We start from the raw sequence: 25,074 nt of genomic DNA, 5'->3' as shown, positions 1-25,074 counted from the left end.
ACAATATCTGTATAACCATGACCATTCATAGTTACACAGATATCAAGATTCACAGAATGCACATTCATTAAATGTATATTGAAGGTTGCCGGTATCAAAAACTGACCAATGTGATACATTCTTTGATGTGTTGTATTTTCACAGGTTTAGCACATGTTACCTGATTATGATAATAACCCATTTTTCCATGTCCTTCCTAAGGTATTGGCACAAAAGATGGCACTGCAGAAAAAGACAAAGATTTCCGGGGGAAATCTCAAAAACAGGTACAGTTCAACCCGGGCCAAACTACAGCCACCTGGAAGGTTAGGATCCTGTCAGATAGCGAGTATGAAGTGTCAGAGACCTTCCAGATCGCTCTGTCTGAGCCGGTGATGGCAGCACTTGAATTCCCAGAGTTTTCTACTGTGGAGATCCTGGACCCTGATGATGGTCAGTAATGATTTTACTTTCAGGGATTTAATATGAATTCATATGTGGGATGCGCTAAGTTTTAGTGAGATTAAACAAGTAACCCAAAACAAATATTGGCAATGTAGCTTCTATTTAACATTTTTGGCTTTCTGTGTTGCTAAAGCACTCAGGTCTTATAGCTGGAGCTACAATGGAGTTTGACAACAGACATTTTCCAGCTATGTGAAATATTATTGAACGTAGTTGTCACATGTCTTAAATCAAAGACAAACCCATCGTTTTGCACAGAGGTTCAACAATCATATGAGCAAGTCACCAAAGTAGGCTACATCTCAAGGAATGCGCTGAATTTTACAAATCAGTGTAAGAGTGCCTAAAGGTGGATCTTTTTCTAACAGCAGTGATCTCAGTTTAGGTCCAGGAGTCCTTTAGTCCTCATGTCCATCTACCTGAGGGCATCAGAGCACATAATATTTTAAATACAAAATCAATTCATACGAAGACTGAAAGCTGAGAGGAATAACATCTTGAACCCAACTTGATTATGAAAATAGCCACATAATGAGTAAAAAGCAGTATTTTCTTAGTGTAGATAAACAGGGACAAGGTCAAAAAGATATGGAGATAACCACACTGACCTCCCTTGCATATGAAGTGAGTGCTACAAGAACAGATGAACAGTGTCTCTGAAAACAGCTTGACTGTGATAGAGCTGAGATAGAGAACTGCATAATATAAATATGGATAATGCTTCTCCTTATCCCATAGGACTTAATTGGCTGAAGAGGAAGAATTTGCTGTCAACAGTTTATGCTAATTAACATGTTTAGTTGGAACCTTGTTTCACAGAACATCAGTTTCTGGAGGGCAGTCAACAAAACTGGCAGCTATCTCTCTGCAAGATGTGAAATACTATTTTTGTTCCCTTATGCCTTAGACAGACATTGTCTTCATACAGCCATATGCTATTATCATATCATTATACTGTTTGTGGTTTCTACAGTTTTAATGTATTTTGGCCTCGCCACGGTCAAATAAACTTTGAAGGCTTATAAAAATGTATTTTCTGTTTCTTTTCACTGAGAGCAGAAAAATAGAATAGCCCAGGGGCTGCCATCATGAAACTGTGAAAAATATATTATTTTACAATAGACAGGCTAAAGTGGCTCAGACTGAAAACAGCTAACAGAGTGTTAGAAACAAGAAGTGAATAGTGGCCACATCATCTTATACAATTGTTTACATGGTCTTCAGGATGGGAAAGGAAAGGTCAAGTTCTGTTGACTGACCAACGCCTTGTTAATGTGGGTGAGAAGGATAAAAAGCTTCTGTGAGCTCTGTGAATTTCATGACTGAAAAGTTGCAAGCTCATTAACTTCCTGATTGTCATATGCAGCTGAGAGGAGGAGTTAGACAAAGAGATAAACAGTAAAGCTGTTGAGTAAAGAAAAACCCAAATTGTTTGACGTGTCTTTACTTGTAAACAGACCTTTTTATTCAAGCCAATTAATGTGGGCAATTAACAATAGACTTCTTAAACAAAACCAAGTGTGTGAGACGCTGATTTGTACACATTTCTCACTGACCATCCTTTAATTCTCTAATGGATCCCTTAAGATTATTATTATTATAATAACATTTAACATAATAATATTTAGGCACTATTTCAAAGTAATGAACTAATGTGTTGATGTTTGATTTTTATCACATACAGAGTCAACAGTGTTCATACCCTCAGCTGCATACAACATAGAGGAGGACATTGGAGAGATGCTTATCCCAGTGCACAGGAGTGGAGATGTCAATCAGGAGCTCATGGTCATCTGCTACACCCAGCAAGGTAACACAAGAACTAACTCAGCTCGACTCCAATACTTGTTAATCATCTTGATCACCTCTCCTCCTTGAAATTAGATGTAGACTGAGACTGAATTACCATAACTGGCATCTGTAAAGGCCACCATGTGTTGAAGTAGCAGATGGTGAAGGTGCCATGTTGATGATAACTCTGGAGCACTAATGACTTTTGCTCTAGTTTTGTAGTTTTGACTTTGAAACAGTAACAGTTAATCAATGTACCAGAGAAAAACAAAACCCCATAAGCTGGTCTGCCTTTCATCATTGACTTAATGGCAGCTGTTTGATTGTCACATGATGTAACCTTTGAAAATGGAAGAGGACATGCAAAGAAAATGACCTGATGAAGATCCATGTTGGATCAAATCTTTTAGCTCTTTTTCAGAACAAATAATGATGTGTGCATATTCATTCAACAAAAGTAAGTGAGTAACTGGGTTAAGAAAATAATTTCTAGGCATATCATCCTATGGTAGTATTTCAGTGATGCATGCAAACTTTGCTCAGGAAAGAACAATTTCAGAGAAAAAGGAAATCATATTTATGTATTGATTTTAATGTGAAAAAAGAGTTTGGATCGTTAACTTTGCTTTCTGTAATTATGTTTTCTGCCCACTCAGTTTCGGCCACAGGCACCGTCCCCACCACAGTGCTATCCTACTCTGATTACATCTCCAGGCCTGAGGACCATCACAGCATCCTGCGCTTCGACAAGGGAGAGGTGGAGAAATCCTGCCGGGTGGTGATCATTGATGATTCCCTGTATGAAGACGAGGAAAGCTTCAATGTCACCCTCAGCATGCCCATGGGGGGCCGCCTGGGCTCAGAGTTCCCCACAGCCAGAATCACAATCATTCCCGATATGGAAGACGGTAAGATGACATTTCACCAATCATAAGTGTGAAATGGAATGCAAAACATGGTCAAGTAGTCTGGGCAGGTACAAGAAATTAAGGGGCTTTGATTATTGAGCCACTTTGTGGCATTTAGAGACAATTCTTTTGTGCTTTTTCCTTTCACTTTTAAAGGTTTTTAATTCTGATCAAAGCCTCAAAAAGGCAGCATGAATCTGTTTCAGATTTCTGATAGAAAGGCTTTTATCTGATTTAGTTTGAGGTGTTACTGTATGTGTGCAATATATGAGATGGATAAACACAGTAGCTGAAAATTAGTTTTGAAAACGTTTTGTAAATGCAATATTTTTTGCTGCATACTTAAAAGTTAAAAAACAAAAAAGTTAAAAAACAAAAAAGAGACATTCTGTGCGGTAGGCAGGTGGGCAGACAGACAGCAAATATGTAGGGGAAAAGTGTGATTTTTTTTTGGTGTGTGTGTGTTTGTGCATGTCTGACAATATCTCGGCCAGAAAGCGTTCGAGTGTGCGAGCCTGCTTCCTGGAGGCGAAGCCTTTATCTCATATCTGCAGGCTCAGACTGGAGGGCTGATAGTCTCCCATATCTTCCTGAGGCCTCTTTGTTCCCCAACACCTGACGGCCGTTCCTCAGTTCCCTATCACGCTGACGATCTCTGGAAGCACTGCTGTGAAGTCAAGACTCTGTGATCGCAGGCAGGCAACACTGGAGCTGAAAAACCCAGCATGATTGCGGAACCGTCTTTTTTTCCTCAAATCAAAACCCATTTGAAGCTAGATAATTGGGGTGATGATGCAATATTCAATTCAGCATTCCATCTAATTGCTTGTTTTAAGTAGTCTGAAAATCATGACCATTGGGAAATAGTTTTGCTTCATTGAGATTTATTTTAATCTCCGCAACTGCTCAAATGACTCAAAATGTTATAGTACTTTAAATGCTGAAAACATCATAGACTAGAATTGTAGAAATATCCTGATTTGAGCACAGCGTAGCACTGATGCAACTAAGGACTGTCCAACCTGAAACAAAACTTGTTTTTGGTCAGTGACGATGGTCCTGCTGTTTGCATCTTTCCCCAGCATGACTGCTGGAATAATCACATTAATTAATGAGAACCTCCAATGCTTTAGCAACACAGAAATAGTCAGTCTTTTATTTTCCCATCCCAAGAAATATATTTAGACATATGATATTTTTTTTAGATCATGGTCAAAATCAGTGCTAAAGATGTGAATCATCTGACCATGAACCTGTGGTGAAGAGGTCTTGTCTTCGAGGCTCCTGCTGCAGCAGTTTTCAGACTGTGTAACAGGTTATTCTCCCCTTCTATTCCCCGTGGGACTCGAAGCAGACACACTTCAAGTGGATTTGTTTGACCTGCTTGAGGAAGGAGGAGGTTACGTGGTTGGAATGTTTTCTAACTGTAGCAGCGTCCGGTGTAACCTGAGAGTGAGTACAGGGCCTTTTGACCTCTGCTGCTCCTGGGTATTGACTCCAGACTGCCGAGACAGCTGCTGAGACACACAAGTTTTTAATAGGATGTACAACAGTAGGTCCTTACGGCATTCAGCCTGCTTCACAAAGAAGTGTTTTACCACTGCAGCTATTTCATTTCCAAACAGTGTCATGGTCTTTATGGATGGCTCTGACTCTAACAGTGCAAGTCATGGAAGTCTTTACATCTGCCAGAGAGCTCATTGATTACTTACTTACTTACTTACTTACTATAACTTGTCATTTACATTTACATTTAGGATTAGGGTCAACAATGTTTGAGAAACAGGCTGATAAACAAAGCACATAGATATTAGGAAGTACTACACAGTAGTACAGCCAACTTGAAGACTGCTTTGGAGGTGGTCTCAGAAGAACAAAGGCAAAGGGTTAATGGTTTACGAAACTACTTCTTTAGTGGGGAATAGTTTCCTGTCATTGATAAATAGCATGTTTATGTTCATGCATTAATGCTTTTTTCGTAGAGTTGTGGAAGGCAAACTGTATTTTATGGTTGCCCCTGGAGTCAGCCAGTGTTCTTTCTTATCTCAACTGTTATAAACAATGACTTGCCTGAGCTATCCAATTTTTGTAGCTTTAAAAGTCAATTCATTATAAAATATACTAAAAAATGTTTTCGCTCTACAGATTTGAGACTTCCTTGCATACTTTTGCCTACATTAGAGGTCCTCAGTGTATTATCACACAGGAACAGGAGAAGAAGGCTCAGTGCATTATAGGATTAACTTGACTCAGACTGACAACCAACGTTAGCAGTCTATACTCAGGGTTATTCCTGCTTTATCTGTAATCATGTTTTCTTTGCCTCTGGCTTTGTCAGGGTGGCTGCGTGACAATCAACAGATCTCCGTATGCATATCAGTTGTCAGAAAGCACCAAACTCACAAGGGTGCCCCATACAGCATGATTGTAAGGGCCAGACTACTGCCTCCTTTGGTGGAAACATCCTTTGTGTGCGTTTTATTGTTATTCTCAGATTGTGCTTCTTACTGCTGACAGACAATAGCTCCAGACATTGTTTCTCTCCACATCACACTGAAAGTCAGACAACTTGTCTCCTTAATATAATGACACGAGTACCTGACATCAGATCGAGCCTGAACACATCTACACAAAGACACACACACATACACACATGCACATGTACACACACACACAATATGTGTAAAGTATAATTTGGATTAGGTGCTGGAGGTGTTTAGGTTGCCAGCAAGCACTGAATAAATGGAACGCGAAGAGCGGGGAAAAATAAGGTGGTGTCAAACATTCATATCTCCCTGAAGGAGGTGATAATGAAATGGCTTGGGCACTGATGGTGAAGTAAATGGTAAATAGCTCTGAGGCAAGCTGAACAAGAACAATCTGCTGTCTGGAAGAGTAGAAAGGCAGCAGGAGATTCATTTCCACTTTAAGTTCAGCTATCATTGCTTGGTATTAAATTTAAGTACATAATCCAAGTTCCTTTCCTAACTCCACTCCAATATATATGGAAGGAAGACAAATGCCCAGTGGGTTTTGCACATGGGAGGAAGGAGTCTGTGCTTGGCCGAGCACCTGTCCCTGCCTGTGAGAGGTCTGTGCTGGGCTCCCCAGGAGGGCTTTCAGCAGCTACACAGAGTTATAGGCTCAAACAGTTCTTAGGAACACACACCACTGATATCAGCAAAAAATGCACATCAGCAATATGTCTTCTTTTCAAGCCAGCAAACCAGAGTAGCACAAAATGATGAAATTAGAGGCCACAGGGCACCAATGTATGCACTCCCTGCTCCGTGTAAATGCACAGTCTTGGCCACCTACGTAGGTGCAAGCATCTGCAAGAAACCACACAAGTGCAGTAGGAGGTGGAGCTCATATTGTCTGCCAAGGGTCTGATGTTAATCTGACAATTACGGGAATCTAAACTGAGAATGTTTATAGCTTTTACACCTAAATGAGTTGAAGTTTACTGCACTAATAACCAGTTTTGTAGACCTGTGCCATGGAAGAGAAGGCATGTTTTCTTTCCAACCAAAACATTAATTTCACTAATTAGCACACCTTCACCCGCAGAGAGGGAGTAATTAAAATCAGCTTTGTTTAGAGTGAAAACCACCAGACTCTTAAATGGCACAGGAACTGATATTTCTGCCTCAGAAGGAACTTTGTTGGCAACTGATCTCAGACAGAAAGTGTAACCAAAATGCAATAAAAACCCACTGGGTGGTCTCCAGACTTTTCACATTTTACATATTTTGGGTCTACTGGAAATTCATTCTGAAAAAATTATTTAGTAGATGGGTTAAATTTACTTTTACTATAAGGGGTGGGTGCTGTGTACAAAATCTTCTATCATTGTATATGTCATTTCCTATTGCCAATATCTTGAGATCATTTACAATTAAAAAAAAGAATTTGGAAATGTAAATTTTTGGCTAATCTTAATACTGAAAGGTAAATACTTTATCACATTGATGCAAAAATCCTGTAAATCCAATATTACCAAAGCAGTTTTATGACATTTTCAGCAATAATCTAATAACAATCTAATAATCTAATATAAGACAAGAAATTAAAGGGATTGTTACCTTTGTATAAATGGTAAGATGCAACTGATAAATTGTGAATGCAAGTGAAGAAACATGTTAACAGAAGGGCATCAAGGTTGTTTAAAGTTACAATATTTGCCCACAGTCACAGAGATCCAGGCAGGTTCAGTCCCCAGCAGCTGTGCTTCCAGCCTGTCTAGACCCTCTAACAAACACAATCGTCAGTCTGCACGGGTGCAAAGGTGGTGAGGGATCATTGTCTGCTCGCTGCACTTTCGATCCCTGCTGGTTGTTCAGGTTGTCTGTTCAGCAGGGGGAGGATCTGGGAGGGATAGTGTGAAACCTTGCATGTTAACAGTCACCAAACACAATACAGCAAACCCAGGTGCACTGTATGTCACCTGGTTTGTGGTAATTTAATTAATTGAAAATGTGTTTGAAAATATGCACCACAACATCAAATTATCAACTTACATGATAAAGGTATTTTCCAGCATAGGAATACCATACACAATGCAGAGTGGGAGGAATGTGTTTTAAAAGGCGCCAAGCAGGTAATTTAGCTCTGGGGGCCCCACCAGGAATATGCAGTCATGCTTTCAGAGGAGGCACATGGAAGTGTAGACACACCAATGTAGATGTGGATAATGCAAAAAGATAATACAGAAACACCTAAACTATAAAAACTAAACAACAACAACAACAACAAAAATCTAAATAACAAGTAAGGGCTGGCAGGACTGGAACAAAACTTTGGCCGAAACAGTAAACAAGACGAGGTACAAAGTGACAAGGTCAATAAAAATATAAAAGGGACTGTGGTAATTAGCAGGAAACTGTGCAAAAAGTTATAGTTGTTATTTTATATCGCTAATAAAGATATATAAACACAGCCTAAAAGCCTTTCACACTCTTGTTTTCTGTCTTCTTCTCATCACCATACACACACACACACACACTCACTCAAGCCTCCAACTAATGCACAAATAGACACACAATACCATGGAGCTGCTGCTGAAAACCACTTTTTGCTTATTGATAATGTTGACAGTTGACCTTTAACACAATGGACATGAATTATGTTTAGCATAAAGGTAACTCTTCAGGCAACTAGGCATATAAGACTGTAAAGTTTACAAGCTGTCCAGGCATTCTACAGTAGCGTGCATGGACAGCTGCTATCTTCAGAATACCTGCTATTTTCCCAGCAGCAGACCATCTGCACACAAACGGCCACATCCTTAAACTTTCCAGTCTGGCTTTTGACTGGTTTGGAGAAACTTGTCCTTTCTTGCAGAGGTAATTGCTGTTTGATATTGACTCTGCATCCGGGAAAATGTTTTTGTGGTTGGGGCTGTAAGACATGAGAATGCTTGTACAGCAGGACTTGACTCGTGTATTTATAGTCTTGTGTCAGTTGCCTGTAAATTTTGCCCTGGTTCTGAAGGTATCATTATGAGCTGTTTTAAAGATGGGCACGTCCCGTGCGTGTGCAGTATATCCTGGATGGGGATGAATCGAGGGGGAACCCACAAACCCTGTCATTATGTCTCACCTGGATTCCCATTCATTCTGATATAAACAGATGTCCAAAGTACTTAAGCAGGGAGGTGCTGACTTTAATCAGCCTTAAGACTCTCAATCCAGAGCTTTCTGTGAAAATTCAAGTGTTTCTCACAGTCGTCAACGGTTAAGGTTGTAGATTATTCTGTATTTAATATGGAGCTGCTTTTGTATGCTTTTTCTGCTGGAGATAGATTTTTCTAGCACACAGTGGGCAGAGGAGCATTTTGCCAGGGCTCAATTGAATCTCACCATTAGAGAAGCCACTTAGCGCTGTGGGAATGTCATGCAAAGTTCAAGTGAAATCAAGCAGTCAGTGGGAGTGTAACAGTCCCCTTAGGGATGCCTGTGTCTCTCCTTGTGCCTCTTATTTTATTTTATGTTCACACATATGCAACAGTAAAGATATTTCCTTTGTTTGGCTATGTTATTTGGGCATATTGCACAATAAATTGACCGTCATAATGACTATACCTAAGGTCCTCTTATTCCTGACTTCTGTTTTATATTTTTAGCTTCTAAGAAGTAAGCCGAGTGGTTGATTCTTTGTTTCTGATGCTAGCATTAATGACAATACTAATAAAAGTTATGGAATAATTATATACAATCTAATCTTATAAATCAGTTCAATGGGTTTGAATGAATTCAAGTTTATTCACCTTACATAATTTTGCATAATGAGTAGGTCTAAATCTGCATCATCTCCACTTACATCCAGGTAACCTTAGATGTGCTGTGTGGCATAGAAGGCTGCTGCTGCTGGCTGGGCTGATGGAGCCCAGGAGCCAGTGGTTTACTTTTCAGTTAATGGGCCGTATCTCTTTGAAGCTCACTGTTTGTCTGCTTCACAAACCTTATCTGATTACTGGACTAGTACAACAGGGCCCGAGTTCCTGGCTGCCAACCTCAGGCTAGTAGATCTGATTACTCCTCCTGTTGGGGACCCAGTGCAGGCAGCCAAAACCATCTTTGTTTGGTTTCTCTGTGGGGAGAAATTCTGGCAGCTGCAAGCCTCTTGATGCAGCACTCATTGTCCTGGCTGTGCTCTCAGGATAGATTAAAGCATTAAAGTTTTCTGTCCTTTGCTTGCTCTTAGGATAAATATTATTGCAGCCACAGAGATTTCACCTTTGAGAACCTCAAATCCCAAAGCTTTACCTAAAAAGAGAATTTCCCTTTTAGAACAAGTCTTATCTTGTCAGTATAGAGCAGTTACTGCCAAAGCAGACTGCTTAAAAATATGCAACACCAATCTGAGACTGTGAGAGTGATGTAGAGCAAAATGATTTTTTCCTGATCAGTAATTGTGCCTGGCAGCACTGTTGACTGACAGTTAATCTCTTTTTTTCCTGCTCTTGTATTTTGGTTTCATTAGATAACATAATCATAATCACACAGTTACAACAGTATGGATTTTTTTTGTTTTTGTTTTTTGAGTTTTTGTTAAATACATTTATCACTCAGTTCCGCATCCCCACTCTCCGTTTTGCCTCATACTGTGTGATGAGAAATGGCTAAGTACTGTTTTGTAGGTGCAGAGTTCCATTGTCATGGAAACCATAACTCTGCCCATGGCCATCGCCATTCACTTAATTTATTCATTATTTGGTCACAGTTGCTCTCAAAAGCACACAGTTTTTATTGCTCAGCACTGGCTTGTTCCCATTGGTCATCATAACAATGATGACCATGTATTTGATTAATAATGAGAACATGTAATTTTTTAAGTGAATATTGCTTCTTTAGATTGGTCTCAGAGGATTATGACTGACTCCCTGCAGTGTAAGTCCATAAATAGTCTCTTTGTGATGGCAGTTCTTACAGTGTGACTGTGGCTGACTGCACCACCCGAAGGGAACGTATACAGAGGTCCAAACCCTTCAGCCATGTTTTTCACAATCAGCATGACATGTTTTACATTGTTGAGTGAAAACAGGCTCTGGAAGGGTTAAATAGAATAATAGTGGGTGAGTTTGGCTGCAGTGGAATCTCAGCTCATAGAAACACTAATTGCAGTCAGGCAGGCCTGGGCTGGCACGTCGAGCTCTACATCCCCCAGACCTCCTGTCAGGCCTCCTGTCTGCCTCTCAGACCCATCACTATCAAAGTCAGCCACCAGGCTCATCCAGAACAAAACGAGAAAATTCAACTCTTCCTTCAGGTTGCTTTTTGTCTTTTAATACTTGTTATAATACTTGTAAGATGTAGGAACCCCCCCCCCCCAACATAATTCCAGGAAGTTAGAAAGTGTTGTTTAAGGGCTACAATTAGAGTGTTGACTACCTGCTGGTGTTTCGATGGAAACATTCCCTCAATTTCTCCTGTAATCAGAGGCAATCTTACAGAGCACGCTAGCTATTACAGATTCAACTCCGCAATAACAACAGGCATTCAAGTATCCTGTTGTGAAACAGCTAAAAGATGATTGTGGATTACATCCTCCTGTGTGCTTTTCCTCATCTCCTTCCTCTGTTGTTCTTCCCAGCCCCCGTCTTCTACTTTGGCAACACAGACTACCACGTGGATGAGAGCGATGGCTTTGTGGAGGTGCAGGTGTGGAGGACGGGGACTGATCTTTCCAAAGGAGGAACCATCACAGTGCGCTCCAGAAAGACAGATCCTGTCTCAGCTGAGGGTATGCGTACCTGCGAGGCGCCTTTCTCTGACAGCTTTAGCAAGTTAGTGCTCAGAGAAATGTAAACCACAGAAAACAATAGACTTAACTCGTCACCCTGTCACACTTTGTTTTCCTGTGCTCAAGAGTCCAAGGAGATGTTAACGCTGGATATGTTGGGTGGACGACCTGGGGAATGTAAACATTGTTATAGGTTAGAAGGAGAAAAGTCAGGGCTATTCTGTTAGGCCCTTGCCTTGTAGGCATCACATATACACAGTGTTGTGAGGATAATGGTGGTTTGAGTGAGGATAGAGCTTTAGGAATGCATACTGTTTGTTCTGCATGTTGGTAAGCACTTTGGACTCTAAGACTGGTTGCTATCTCCTCAAGCCTTCCCCTACAACCTCTATTATCTCCTGCCCCCAGGCACTCTTCTCCCCCTTGTACATATTCTTAACATCTCTGCTCTTTCCTGCGTTATAACTGTAAAAATAACTAGCATCTAATCATATGCAGCATGGTAGAAATGCAAGCCCACACTTATGCACATAACTGGGTCATAAGTACATGAGAAAAGCCTGTGGGTAAAGGGTTAGCTCTCAATACCCAGATTCTTCAAAGAATGGCAAATGAATAACCTTTTTGCGCTCGGGGAGATATCTAGTTTCTTGCAGCTCTCCTTTAATCACGCAACAAATTCCAACTCTTCCTTGCTATCGAGATAGAAAGCGTCATTTTGTCAGCACGCAGGGTATATCCTTTCATCTTACTGGCTGCCTGACATTCACAAATGAATTATGAAGTAACATGAGAACTGCTGTTGAAATCAGATCAAGTACTGTAGTCCATTTGTGCCATATCCACTATATCTGATAAGCACTCTATTCTTTGAAACACGTCTGACCTATATTGTGTTGTGGAGCAGCTGGTGTGGATTACGTGGGGATCAGCCGGAATCTGGACTTTGCACCGGGGGTCACCATGCAGACGTTTCGAGTGACCATCCTGGATGACCTGGGCAAGCCAGTGCTAGAGGGGCCAGAGAAGTTTGAACTGGCACTCCGGATGCCCATGAATGGGATCCTCGGGGAGCCGAGCAAGGCTACCATCCTCATCAATGACTCTGTTTCAGACTGTGAGTGAAAATCTTGTTGTAGATTGGTTGTAATCTAAATTGATTCAAACAGTTAATCTTAGTGATTGATGATGTGTATAGTGTATTTCTGATGTTGATTTATGGGTTTAATTATGTTGTTCTAGTGCCAAAGGTGCAGTTCCGTGATGCTGTGTATGGGGGCAATGAGAACTCAGGGCAGATCTCAGCTACTGTGTACCGTAGTGGTGATATCAGCTACAAGTCCACAGTCCGCTGTTACAGCAGGCAAGGGACAGCCCAGGTCATGATGGACTTCAACGAGAGGCCCAACACAGATGCTTCCATCATCACCTTCTTACCAGGTGGTGTATTAAAACCTGGCACACACCTCTTTGCATGGATTGTGTGTTTTTTTACTAAATTAAAATTCATCACAAGGACATATGCAGTCGCTCAATATCTTTTACTCTTCCTCTTTTTTGCAGGAGAGATTGAAAAGCCTTGTGTACTGGTACTAGTTGATGACACAGAACATGAGGAAGAGGAAGAGCTCCGTCTTGTGTTGGGAAGCCCCAAGAGTGAATCTCCATATGGAGCATCTATTGGAGGGCAGAATGAAACGCTCATCAAGATAAAAGACGATGCAGACAGTAAGAATGCTTTCTCTTTGTCACACGTTGTTCCTTACAATATTTCTGTTTAACTGCCTCCATGTGCAGATTTTTTATATGATTATAACATATTTTAAGTTATCCTGATGGCATACATTTAGTCTGTGTCAGTTTCCCCAGATCTACCGTAGTGTCTTCTATGATATTTCCGCCGTAGCAACAAATTCAGAAAGTTGTACACACAGGGGCTTTAATATGTGGTATGCTTTAATGTTAGAGTTACAGTTTACTAGCATGATTGAAACTATATGCCATGCTCTCTCAGAGGCGATTATTAGGTTTGGAGAGACCAAATTCAGTGTGAATGAGCCGAAGGAAAATGGTCAAGTGTCCGTGGTGAAGATCTCAGTGCTGCGTGTTGGAGACACCTCCAAGGTCTCTGTTGTCCGAGTTCACACCAAAGACGGATCTGCTACGTCTGGGGAGGACTACCATCCCATATCTGAGGGTAAATAATACTGCATGGCGTTTTATCAGGACAGCATTTATTTTAAATGTGATAGAAAAATATTTGTCAAATCTCTCCTCTCTCTGCAGAAATTGTGTTCAAAGAGGGTGACACAGAGCACTATGTGGAGGTGGAGATTTTATATGATAGTTTCAGAGAAATGAGGGAGGCGTTCACTGTTCACCTGAAGCCTGATGAGAACATGGTGGCAGAGACAAAGGTGAAAATAAAGCCAAATTAGCATATATATAACTGTCAAGTGCGTAACTTCCTGGCTAACTATTACATTTGATGACAGCAGAAACTTGTTCTCCATTAACATCCTCCTGATAGCCCTTGCTTGTCAATCTACAGATGAGCAAAGCCATAATCTACATCGAGGAGACCAACAGCATGGCGGATGTCACCTTCCCCTCGGTGCCCAGAGTGGTTTCTCTGTTGCATTACGATGACATTGACAAGACCAGGAACTCTTTCCCCGTGGCTGGATACCCTGTCATTTGTGTCACTGTATGTCCCAAGTGATTTTCCAATAAATACTTAATGACATACTTTTCAGTTATGTACTCTGCTAATGATTCGTTTAGAAATACTTTTTGTCAGTGCAGTTTTAAACAGGTAAATAAAATGGTAGTATTTAGCTTAGATGTGCACACTTTGTTTAATTATCAGCTGCCTTGAGGGCTCATCAGGAGTATACAGAAAATATTTTGGCTGCTGCAGTGATTTTTGGGTGCATTTCACTCACAAGCCTAATTTACTTTCCCTTTTCCAGGCCTGTAACCCAAAGTACCCCGACTATGACAAAACAGGCTCCATCTGCGTAAGCGAGAACATCAACAACACCCTAACTCGTTATCGCTGGCTCGTTAGCGCCCCCACTGGCCCCGATGGCGTCACCAGCCCTATGAGGGAAGTTGACTTTGATACCTTCTTCACATCCTCCAAGCTCATCACTCTGGACTCAGTCTACTTCCAGGCTGGTTCCAGGGTCCAATGTGCCGCAAGGGGCGTGAACTCTAATGGGGATGAAGGTCTGGAGCTCAGTAGCCCCATAGTGTCCATCAGCGTGGATGAGGGTGAGTGCAGCTCATTATCTAGCTTGGAATGTTTAGTCCAAGCTCATCTCTTATGGAAAGGCTCAACATGATAAGCAGCTGCTGGCTGCATTTACTCTCCCACTGCAGTACTTGTTGTCCTTGCTCTGACAGAAAACTGAAACATAAAAGAATTTTCTGTGGAGGATTTTTAGAAAAACAAAACGTTTGATGTTTGTGTGTTTATGGCGTGGTTGCAGGAATGTGCCAGCCTCGTGTTGTAGGCACAGTGGGGGCCGAGCCCTTCTCTGCCAAGCTGCGGTACACTGGAACAGAAGACACACACCACCCCAACCTCCTCAAACTAACTGTCACCATGCCTCACATTGATGGTAAGAACAGCAGACTGGATGTTTAGAATAATCAATGAAAATATGGCAGGTTGTTGGTTTGAAACCCCTCTCGAGCTGCGAATGTCTGAGAAATCTTGGTTCCATATGTCACTCATCAACCACATTCTTTTAACAAGAAGCTACTTCAGTTAGTGTTTCCTTAATTGTTAATCTAACATTCCTTTGCATCCACTGCTATGTGTGTATCCTCCCTCAGGTATGTTGCCTGTAGTTTCCACCCGGCCCATGTCTAACTTTGAGCTCACGCTGAGCCCTGACGGTACCCGCGTTGGCAACCATCGCTGCTCCAATTTGTTGGACTACGCTGAGGTCAAGACTCGCTACGGCTTCCTAACTGAAGCCACCAAAAATCCAGAAGTGATTGGCGAGACGGCCCCTTACCAATACAGCACTTCCCTCAGGGGATCCAGTACACTACGGTTCTACAGAAACCTCAACTTGGAGGCTTGTTTGTGGGAATTCACCAGCTACTATGACATGTCAGAGCTGCTCAGTGACTGTGGAGGCACCATTGGCACTGATGGACAGGTAAGCAGCCCCACCTTTGAGCTTCAGCTCACCTCTGACCCCTTTTGTCATCTCTAGACATGAGGTGCAAGGAGTTAGTTCAATAAAGCAGCAGACCCCCTTGAGGGTATGACTGTAGACTCAGCAGTTACTGTTCTGTCCTATATAAAGTCCTGCCCATTTTCATTTCAAAATACTCCTGGATTTTAAATCCTAATCAATCATTTATAGGCATATTGAAACCCTGCTTGCCAACTTGGTTTTCCTTTAAAGAGTAAATACTAGCCTGTTGAAAAGTCATCCATTATTGTCTGGACACCCATGTTAACCTCTGTAATAATGACTAACCTGACACCCTGCTTCCTTCAACTCCTGCTAAGACCAGTTATTTGACTTGAGAAAGTGCCAAGTCAATAACCAGCAGCCTCATAAAAATCTCTATTCGTCTGGTTCGCTATGTGCACAGTGTGCTGTTTAAAGCAGCTGTTATATGTGGAGCTTGAGGGAGGAGATCTTAAAGGCCTCACATGCCTCGCAGCCTTCAACATTTGCATTCACCTTGGAAACCTGCTGTTAGTTGACTTGCAGTTAATTAAGTTAGAGTGTTGATAAAGAAGGGCCAGAAGAGCATGGGGCACATTATGGTGAAAACCTCCACTACCCTCCTTACTGAGGATTATTAATTAAAACCCTACAGCACTCACAAATACTATATATCTTGGCTCTGGAGGTTTGTAAGAGTGTATATTGGTTTGTTATTGTAATGGGAGTTTCTCATTTTACATGGCTTCAGGTTTATTTAATAACGAAGGCATCACCCAGGTGATAAAAGCCTTTCTCAACAAGTGGAACTTTGTTGCCTGTAGCCACATGATGTACATGTGAATGTGGTGGGAATAAACATGTCTTGACAAGTAAGCAGGCTGCTGCCTGTAATGTAAACTTTACCTTGGCCAGCAGTAATACCTTGAGGTCAGAAATTGACAATGCACATGCAGTTAATGATGATGATAATTCACTTCTTTCATCATTGATTAGTTACCACATTGATCAGAGATAATCCAATAATTTATAAAAGAAAATAACAGTAAGTTATAAAAGAAATGAATGACCATCAGACTACCTAGACTGTCTCAAAATCCTGAAGAACCACATTTAGCAATCAAAACTCTCTTCTTGTCCCTATTGTCTTTCCATCAAGGGGAACAATGGTATACATTCAGCTCTTGTACAGCTCTGTATGTAGATTATGTTGCTATGGTTACTGTTAAACAGAGCAAAAGATGGTATGTAGGTGCATAGACTGAGGCGTCACAGGTTCTGTTTCAGGATCTGTAAGGTAGGACCAATGGAAAAACTGCCTTTGTTTGTGTGCGCCCTGTGACCCGAGTACTCCTCTAAGTGGTCAGGCAGTCTGAGCCGAGACAGCTCTGTGCAGGCCAGGGCCAGTGTCATGTCACAGTGTAGGGCTTAGTGCCCAGCTTAACAGGACCACAGGAATCTATTAAGGCCCAGCAGGTTGTGTCAGAAGGCCATTCTGCAAATAATTTGCCTGAGCTCTCAGCGCCCAGAAGCATAGGCACGTCTCCACATGAACACAGAGCTAGTGCAGGCAGGTACCTCTCCCAGGTCAGATGAAAGTGCAGATACCAGAGAGCGCTCTCTCCGAGGACTTTCACCACTTGGAATCCTTCGACCATTCTAGGAAAGTTCTTTTAGAGAGGGAAAGTTTGGAGAAATTCAATATCCCCATCAAATGTAAATGTTGTCCATTCTGTGTTTTTTTTAAGTATTTCTTGTTTTTGATGTTAACTAAAAACAGCAATAGATTATTATTTGATTTGCAAACTGAAATGTTTTAAACTGATTTAGTTGAGATGATAAAAAATACACTACTTCATCTGTAATGGTTACAGTTCATGAACACTATAGAGAATACTTTCAATCTTACTGCTATAGAACATCAAGTGGACTTAATGATGCCTACTTGAAGTTAACACTAAAGGCAAGATTTCCCAGGAAAGTGTGCTTTAACTTCCCTAATACATGTTTTGCCAGTTAGCCCAGTCAATCTGTGGACTTAATGAAGCACTATTCAGAACGGAACTTTCTTATATCAGCCATAATAGTAGAATATTGTTCTTTATCTCTAGAGGTAATGCACATGCGTTTTATTCAGGGAGTCTCAATGTTTTCCCCCTGATATCTTTACAACAAGGCTAAGTTTGTCTGTGAAGTATGAGCTAACTTTGCTCTGTCACTACATGTTGTTTTTACACTGCAGGTGTTGAATCTGGTCCAGTCCTATGTGACCCTGCGAGTCCCGCTCCATGTGTCCTACGTCTTCCACTCCCCTGTGGGAGCAGGAGGCTGGCAGCACTTTGACTTACAGTCTGAGCTGAGGCTCACATTTGTGTACGACACTGCCATCTTATGGAGGGATGGTATCGGTAGCCCACCAGAGGCTGAACTACAAGGTAAGGCTTGAACAGTATAGTTTCCAATACAAAATTGAGAATTACTTGTTCACTGAAAGTGGTATTGTAAATCAATTAAGTAGCCAAATTAAAGCTGTCTGTGACTGTCTTTGCAGGTGCCCTGTACCCAACCAGCATGCGCATAAATGGCCAGGGACGACTGGTAGTCAACTTTCGCACTGAGGCTCGATTCAGAGGCCTGTTTGTGTTTGCACATCAAGGTACAGTATGTCATATTGAAGTGTAGTGTTTGACAGTTTTAATCTTTTTTCTTTTGCATAATAGTCGAAATAAAATATGTTTCTTGTTATAGAATATGTTTAGTGTAGGAGAGGGTTGACTCAGCTTTTCACTTTTTACCTGTAACAATGCATTTCAAGGTATACTATAATTATCTTTTTATAGCACATTTATAATTAGTTAAATGTAACTAAATTAATACAATTGATTGGTTTTTTTCTTTTTGTTTATCAGTTATGTCTCTTTTTTTGTTGCTTTTGAAGTATTTCAACTTGCAACTGAGCATGCTAATTATACTGGTACATATAATTGAATTGCCGTATTTTTCAATCAGCTTCACCACTCACCTCCATGGTCATGTGTCCGGACCACCCTGGTTTGACCTTTAACCTCAGTCTTGTGAGGAATGAGCCGACCTACAACCAGCCCATCCAGCAGTGGACATTTGTCTCTGATTTTGCAGTGAGTAAACATTTTGTTTTTCAAGGAGCAGTTTAATTGTTTTTGCTGTCTTTACACCTAATTCTTACTGAACATAATTTCCCCTCTCAGGTGCGTGACTACTCTGGCACATACACAGTGAAGCTGGTCGCCTGTACATCCCCTCCCAGCCTGGAGTACACCATCCCTCCTGTCTGCAATCCCAGAGAGCCTCTTACCTTCGACGTGGACATCCGCTTCCAGCAGGTGACCTCACCTTGTCTAAAATTAGATAGGAAAAAATGGGAATGTTTATTGATTCTTGTTGGGAAATATTGTCAGCAAAACCAGGATTCAGGAAGAAATGGAGATTAAATCAAACAAATATAAGCCCAAATAAGCAATAATATTTTCTAAAATGAACACCAGTATAAAAATGATATGCACGGCTCTGCTATCTCAGTTCAAATGCATATTATTTTAGCAACACTGATGTAAATTATGAATTCAACAACGTGTGGATTAAGTCACATATTTTACTCAGACTCAACTGCTTGTTTGAGTACGCACCACTATTGGACTAATGTTCCTATGAATCTTTGTGAAAGTTGATACAGGATGACAAATATTTCATTAATTCACCCCTTCTCCTTCATCCATTACTTCCTGTAAGCCACAGCTCTTGGCTCATATTCAATCATTTATTTTCTTGGCTCTCTTTTTTATCCCATCACTTGAAAAATCGAAGAGGAAACTCTCTCCTGGTTCACTCCATCCAATCAAGTACTCATAACTCATAAAACTGCAGCTCTTCTTACTTATCCCGACAGGAACAAATCTCTAAACAACATCCCCCTATTAATCCATTTAGTGGCACCTGCTGAGCTATGTGTCCAGCACCTGATACTGAAGCCAATAACTACCACAGCGTCAAACCATCTAGAGAGCTAATTTATCAAGCTGTAAATTTTCTTTAATTTTGCTTGGCTTTGTCTCTAAATATGGTCTGTGTATGTTTGTCTGTCTTCTGTGTGTTTCTAGGTTAGCGACCCTGTGGCTGCTGAGTTCAGTCTGAACACGCAGATGATCTTACTCTCTAAACGGACACTATGGCTCTCAGACGGCTCTATGGGCTTTGGACAGGAGAGTGACACTGCGTTCTCACAGGGTAAGGCAATAACGTGCAGCCATAAAATGCCAATTGCTCTTTAAAGTTTGTGGATTAAAAACAAAAACAAACAAGGCCCATAAAGTTGTTGAAATTGAATGGATGGCGGTGAATGTATTTGATTGCTTAGCTCCTTGGCCTTCTTTCCATTCTACACATCAAAAGGAAATTCCTATGTGATGAATATTTCTGTTGATTTAGCAGAAATGTTTCCCATTATTTCCTGACCCATCAGGATGAAAATGAAGGAAAATGAGGCCTTTGTGAATTGTCATTTTGACCACTTTGATGTCTTTTCCCAAACCAAGATAATTACAAGAGCCTGAATTTCTTCTTCCTGTTCTTGAAGCTGCTGTCCAAGTGAGCGTGGAAAGCTCTTGTTGCCAAGAGTGAGAGAGTAGTTTTAGCGGGGGATTCAATGATGAAGTCTGAGCAAAATAAAATCATTTGAGAGAACTGCATCAGTGGACATAATACAACCTTTTGTTAACAAAACTTGCAATTAAACCATCAAGTTTATGCACATGCAATGTGTTCCATGTGTTTTGCAGTGATGAAAACTGTATTTCTCTTTCCTCAGGGGATACAATTTACGGCAGAGTGATGGTGGATCCAGTGCAGAACTTGGGTGACTCCTTTAATTGTAACATAGAGAAAGTGTTCATGTGTACTGGAGCTGATGGATATGTCCCTAAATACAATCCCAGCAACTTTGAGTTTGGCTGCCTGGCTGATGCTCCATCACTACTCTACAGATTCAAGATAATTGTAAGCAACAAAAGTATATCTCTCATCATGTCACATGTGCTTTGTGTCCATTCAAACCTAAATATTCCTTCCTGTGTCATCTTCTCACTCCAGGACAAGGCCCAGCCAGAGACCCAGGCCCGGTCATTTGGCAATGTAGCTTTCAACGCCTTCCTGGCAGTGGATGACCCCGGTGCTTTAGCTCTAGTGAGACAACCTGGCTCAGATGGTTTCAGAATGGATTCCTCAGCTCTCTTCCAGGTCAGTATGAATGTCAAGTACAAGAACCACATTCAGTACACCCCCTTGAATAGTCCACATTGTCATATTTCACATTTGTGATGCATTCCAGGGGTTATTTTGTGCTGGAAGTTTTTGTGTAACTCAGCCTGGCTAGTAACTCTCAGGGAGCTGGTGTGAATGTGTGACCTGTGTAGAGAGCAAGTGGAAAGAGCAAGATGAAAATATACTTTTACTGACCTTAAAATATGTTTTTTTACTCTTCCTTAATGAGCAAGAGAAAAAAAGACTCTCTGACCTGACACTTTCTGTGTCCTCATGGAAACCTCATTGGCAAGTGAACAATCCCATCCCCATGTGGGCTGGCCTTTACATGGCCTCTGATGGCAGAATCATATGTATGACTCAGACTCTCCCCCTTTCATTGAGTCCAGATTGCTTCTTCTGGTCAGTGAGTCTGTGTTTCTTGGCTTGTTAAAAAGAAAAAGTCAGTATCAGTATGTCTGCAGGCCTGTACAGTAACTGCATTGGACATACTATATGGTTGAAGTCATATTGTTTATGTTTGGCCACATATACATTCGTACAGAACATTAAAATGGGTCCATGAAGGAAGTCACATTTACAGTAGTTGTATTTGTTAATAGTATTTATTTACTTTTATTACTGAACTCTTAAGAAGCAACAAAAGGAACTGGAGTTCTGCAGAAAGCTGTGCCATAAAAATGACCTACTGGTATCAGTTTTTAAAACAATAACTGTTGCTCTCTCCAGGTGTCCGCAGGGAGAGAGTGGTACATTCACACCATCTACACTGTCCGTTCTCGGGACAACGCTAACCGTGGCATAGGGAAGAGAAGCCTGGAGTACCATGTGATGAGCCAGCACAAAAATCTGCTTCCAAAGGGTCAACATCGCACCAGACGATCAGCCAACGATGTGCCAGACATAATAGAGGAGATCGGTGTGAGCAACAACCGTGGCACCAACATCCTCCACATCGCACTGGACCGCAGCAGTCAGCGGCGAACAAGCCCAGAGAGGGAGATCTTCACCAAAGGGATCATCCCCCGTGAGCTCAACCAGAGAGACAACAGTGATGACAGACTAGTGTTCATCATTGGTATCTTTGTCGGACTGCTCCTTACAGTGCTCATCATCATCGTGGTAGTGTTACTGGTCCGGTCCAAGCGAGATAAGAAAGACCTACCCAAAAGCTCCAGCAGCACAGAGCCCATGGTGACGCAAGTCCTCAGTAACAGTGACAGCTCAGAGGTCTAACAGACTGATGATTGAGAGTTTTAATTGATGTTTTTGTTTTGCAAGTGCCTCACATTTAGATAATAATTGAAGATTGTGTGTGAAGCAACACAAACTACAAGAGCTTTGATTCTATTCAGAAATCTACTTGAAATACTGCATCACTTCCACAGCGGGGGAGCAGTCTGGACACTAACTTGGAGACGGACTTTGTTAGCAGCTGTTTCAAGGCACTTGTCAAGTTGTCAGCACTCACTTATTGATTTGCTTTTGATGCCACTTGATCCAAAAAAGGTGTTATGTTTCCAAAGGTGCTATAGAAGATGCCTCCTGTAACTTGAATGGCATTTGGTGTTTTACTGAGTAGGTCAAGAGAAGGTGGATATTTTGCATACTGTAGCTGTCAACAAAAGGCTTTGTATGTTTGATTTGCTGCATCAAGACACTGTCCATAGTTTGCTTATACTGGATAAACCTGTCTGTTCTTATAGAGAATGATTTGTCCTTAGATTCAGTGCGTGCCTAAGAAATCACAGGATTTTGAGGTTTTATGATGTATGTTATGTTTGTCCTGTGTGATCACTCAAATGAAAAAAACATTTTTCACATTGTTTTCTTGTGCTTATGTTTTTGCATGCATTTATTTTTGTATTTTAAGATTGTTTGAAATTGTAAAAAAAATCTAAAAGCTGATTTGATTGGAATTGTGACAAATGCGTCTGATCTACTGTATTTCCACCTGTGTGTATTTTACAATATATCCCATGAAAAACAGTATTCATCAGTAGCTAATTGTTATTGTTCATTTCCCCCTAATATTAAGTTGTTGAAACACTGTATGATTTTAAGATCTATAATTGACACATGGCACTAAATCAAATAAGAAAATTAAACTGTTAAGAGTCTGTAGAATTCAAGCCACTTTCAAGACAGCTGGTCTGCAATGTACAGTGTAGTATAGTAGCAGTTCCAAATCCACTATTTCCAGCAGGAACTCTTTTCACTCTTGGCACAACTGGTATGCTACATTTTTAAGTGTTGACTACTGTATCTTAGTGGAGATAGCTGGGACTCCAGATCCCTCTCGCAACAGGGCTATGTGTTGACTGTGCTGTTTAATTTTTTTAAACCTTGAATCATCAAAAATCAAATAAATTTAGCAGATTTCACTTAAAGGGAATGAAATGTTTTACCCTCAATCATCGTCTGTATTGTCAGAACTACTGTACTCTTCCTGAATCATTAGTTTTAAATGTATTTATTTATTTTTTAATGCTTGTTACTTAGTGCAGACACAAATCATATATCATTTCCTCTCCCTTTGGCTTTAAACCTATCTTTCTCAAACTGTATGACTTGTTTGTTATTGTGATTTCAACATACATACAATACACATGTACAGGTTATGTGCCATCTTTGTATACGTTGTGCACATAAGATGAACATTATCCAAGCTACAGTGTTTTTTTTGTTTTTGGGTTTTTTTCCAGATCCTGGCACTGGATTGCCATAATATCTGATTACCTCATACTACTGTATATCGTATGATAGACACTAACTTCATAATCACTACTTTATAAATGTTAGGTTTATTTGCTGTTTTATTTGGAAATTGAAAACGATTCTATGCAACCTGTGATATCATACCTTCATGAAATGTTTACCCCAAGTATGAGTTTTTTTTCAGTGCACAATTTGCTTGCTAATTTAGGTTTCACACTGTATCATTGTACTGTGGTTCTTTTATTCCACTCTAATGCTTTGAGTGCATTCTGAGCTTTTTTATGCACATGTATGTATGTATATACATATGTATTACCTATAAGTATACCATTTGGATGTTTTGGGAATGGTTATTGTTAAAAAATGCATACTGTATGTGCTGTAAGTATTTGTAACATAGACCAGAAGCACAGCGTGGTCTGCAAATAAATAATTTTTCAAGAAAGCATCATGACATTTTATGTTTTTTGATTAAACATATGTTTCAGCTTGAAGCTGTTATTGGGTAGTGTCACAGTGTCTTTGAACAAATATATAATATAATTATAATTCTTTGTACTGGTCTCCAAACCTTTTCCTTAAATAGTTTGACTAAAAATGCCACCATTGCTACTGCATATAAATCTATAAATATACCTATTGATCCATATATTATTCGATCCATATTCGATCCAATTGAGCTTCAGTCCCTTTTTTGCCAATGTAAAATATATTTTTTCCCAGGATGCAAGTCCATAAATACCTAAACATTTAACTACTACAAACTATTTAGAGGTAGCTCTCTATTTATTTGAAGTGTGGACGCACTGTACCATTTCCTTATTACCACCATATAATGATTCAGTTTAATGCGCAAATTTAGAAACAGATCCAATTCCCCTCAGTGCAAGTCAAGCATAATGAGCAATCAAAACAGCTCAGTAAACCATGTGCTTTTATTACCAGTGCATATTCATAGAGAAAACAAAATTGTTTGTATTGGTGTGACAATAGCTTAGGGTAAAATGCTTCAGACGCATGTCAAAAAGGTGAACCTTTGACTCTTTAAAGATGTCTGGGCTCATGTTTGGCAACAAGTCAAACAACAGATCAGGTGCATGAAGAAGAGCTGCTTCCTGGTTGACTTAACTGGTGAAATTAGGTCATATCCTGTAGCTCAGAAAATCTTTACACTGGGGAGGGTGAATGTTAGTGTTTGGATGTTTAGCACAGTGCTGTGGGAAATTATGTCGGACTAGGAAGTTGCCTTCTTCCTGCACCCGGTCGATCTACTGCTGTGGCACCAGGTTTTCTTATGACATTACACAGAATGGACACTAGGGGGAGCAAGAGCAGCAACAGCTCCACCGGTACAGGTCTGCAGTGGGAGTCATGGCTTGATGAAGTGCAGGCTGAAACTCAGATCTAACTGCATATTGTTAGATCGCTTACAACAGTATCATAGGAGAGTGTATTTTAAAGCATGGATGAGTTTGCTG

The 25,074-nt window shown here is 40.7% G+C and overlaps 1 protein-coding gene across 1 annotated transcript in view; it reads left to right on the top strand.

The window, feature by feature from the left end:
• frem2b (FRAS1 related extracellular matrix 2b) overlaps nt 1-22,114 on the top strand; it is a 49,641-nt gene extending 27,527 nt beyond the window's left edge. Inside the window, exons 4-24 of the mRNA XM_070905708.1 lie at nt 202-432; nt 2,129-2,254; nt 2,892-3,143; nt 11,238-11,387; nt 12,295-12,504; nt 12,630-12,827; nt 12,951-13,115; nt 13,402-13,584; nt 13,674-13,804; nt 13,939-14,094; nt 14,360-14,663; nt 14,882-15,013; nt 15,231-15,562; nt 17,826-18,018; nt 18,135-18,239; nt 18,593-18,720; nt 18,811-18,945; nt 19,720-19,846; nt 20,427-20,614; nt 20,708-20,854; nt 21,608-22,114. Coding sequence (XP_070761809.1) covers nt 202-432; nt 2,129-2,254; nt 2,892-3,143; nt 11,238-11,387; nt 12,295-12,504; nt 12,630-12,827; nt 12,951-13,115; nt 13,402-13,584; nt 13,674-13,804; nt 13,939-14,094; nt 14,360-14,663; nt 14,882-15,013; nt 15,231-15,562; nt 17,826-18,018; nt 18,135-18,239; nt 18,593-18,720; nt 18,811-18,945; nt 19,720-19,846; nt 20,427-20,614; nt 20,708-20,854; nt 21,608-22,114 — 4,100 coding nt within the window. The remainder of the gene's footprint in view (nt 1-201; nt 433-2,128; nt 2,255-2,891; nt 3,144-11,237; nt 11,388-12,294; nt 12,505-12,629; nt 12,828-12,950; nt 13,116-13,401; nt 13,585-13,673; nt 13,805-13,938; nt 14,095-14,359; nt 14,664-14,881; nt 15,014-15,230; nt 15,563-17,825; nt 18,019-18,134; nt 18,240-18,592; nt 18,721-18,810; nt 18,946-19,719; nt 19,847-20,426; nt 20,615-20,707; nt 20,855-21,607) is intronic.
• The last annotated feature ends 2,960 nt before the right edge of the window (nt 22,115-25,074 follow it).

Source organism: Enoplosus armatus, chromosome 5 (assembly GCF_043641665.1).
Source record: "Enoplosus armatus isolate fEnoArm2 chromosome 5, fEnoArm2.hap1, whole genome shotgun sequence".
Lineage (NCBI taxonomy): Eukaryota > Metazoa > Chordata > Actinopteri > Centrarchiformes > Enoplosidae > Enoplosus > Enoplosus armatus.
This window is presented reverse-complemented; position numbering and strand designations above follow the sequence as displayed.